This window comes from Phalaenopsis equestris, unplaced genomic scaffold (assembly GCF_001263595.1).
Source record: "Phalaenopsis equestris unplaced genomic scaffold, ASM126359v1 Scaffold189554, whole genome shotgun sequence".
In the NCBI taxonomy this organism is placed as follows: Eukaryota; Viridiplantae; Streptophyta; class Magnoliopsida; order Asparagales; family Orchidaceae; genus Phalaenopsis; species Phalaenopsis equestris.
In genome coordinates this window covers 1-792 of record NW_018209503.1, presented here as the reverse complement: position 1 = coordinate 792, position 792 = coordinate 1, and the positions used below count along the sequence as shown (strand labels likewise).

General features: G+C 35.0%; 1 protein-coding gene across 1 annotated transcript; it reads left to right on the top strand.

Moving 5' to 3' along the window:
* Window positions 1-42: 42 nt before the first annotated feature.
* Window positions 43-597, top strand: LOC110034525 (vesicle-associated membrane protein 721-like; the record flags this gene model as incomplete). The annotated part of the gene is made up of 3 exons (XM_020738778.1): window positions 43-184; window positions 254-374; window positions 464-597. Coding segments are annotated over 3 exons (359 nt in total), but the record flags the coding sequence as incomplete, so codon positions are not given.
* Window positions 598-792: the final 195 nt, after the last annotated feature.

The window sequence follows — 792 nt, the reverse complement described above, 5'->3', positions numbered from 1 at the left end:
TTTTTTCTGATGAAATAATAAAATGGTATTTGTGTTATGCAGCTTACTGTATTGTAGCAGTTGAATCAGCTGGAAGACAAATTCCTCTCGGGTTCTTGGAGAGGATCAAGGAAGATTTTACCAATAAATATGCCGGAGGGAAGGCTGCAACGGCTATCGCCCATAGCCTTGATCGTGAAATTGGGTATCTTTTTATTCTTGTTTCATCCCTTCATCTTTGAGAAATCCTTTACTCAAACCCAACAATTTTCAGGCCAAAACTGAAGGAGCATATGCAGTATTGTATGGAACATCCAGATGAGATCAGTAAACTTTCAAAAGTGCAGGCTCAAGTTTCACAAGTTAAAGGAATTATGATGGAAAATATTGAGATTGTAACTTTTCGCCTTCTATTTCAACTTATCGTCATGTTTATGCTTGTGGAGAGCATTTAAGGAATTTTATTTTTCTTTTTGGCTTTTAGCTTTTCGACCGACAAGAGAAAATTGATGGCCTGGTTGACAAAACAGAAAATCTTCGATCCCAGGTATGTATTTTATCTTTGAGGTATTTTCATTGAAGGGCTGATCTAGGAACTTTTTTGTTGGGCGCACTACACTAAATTCAAACTATAGATAGTAATTGCTTTTCAAATCTTATCTATTTCATTAATAATTTGGGCTTATATATAGCATTGCTACATTTACAAATAATCCATAGACTCCTATTTATAAATAAGGCCTTACATTAGATACAAATTTCAACAGTTCCCCTTAATATGGGCAAAAGATATCCACTTAGCCCATCTTGTCA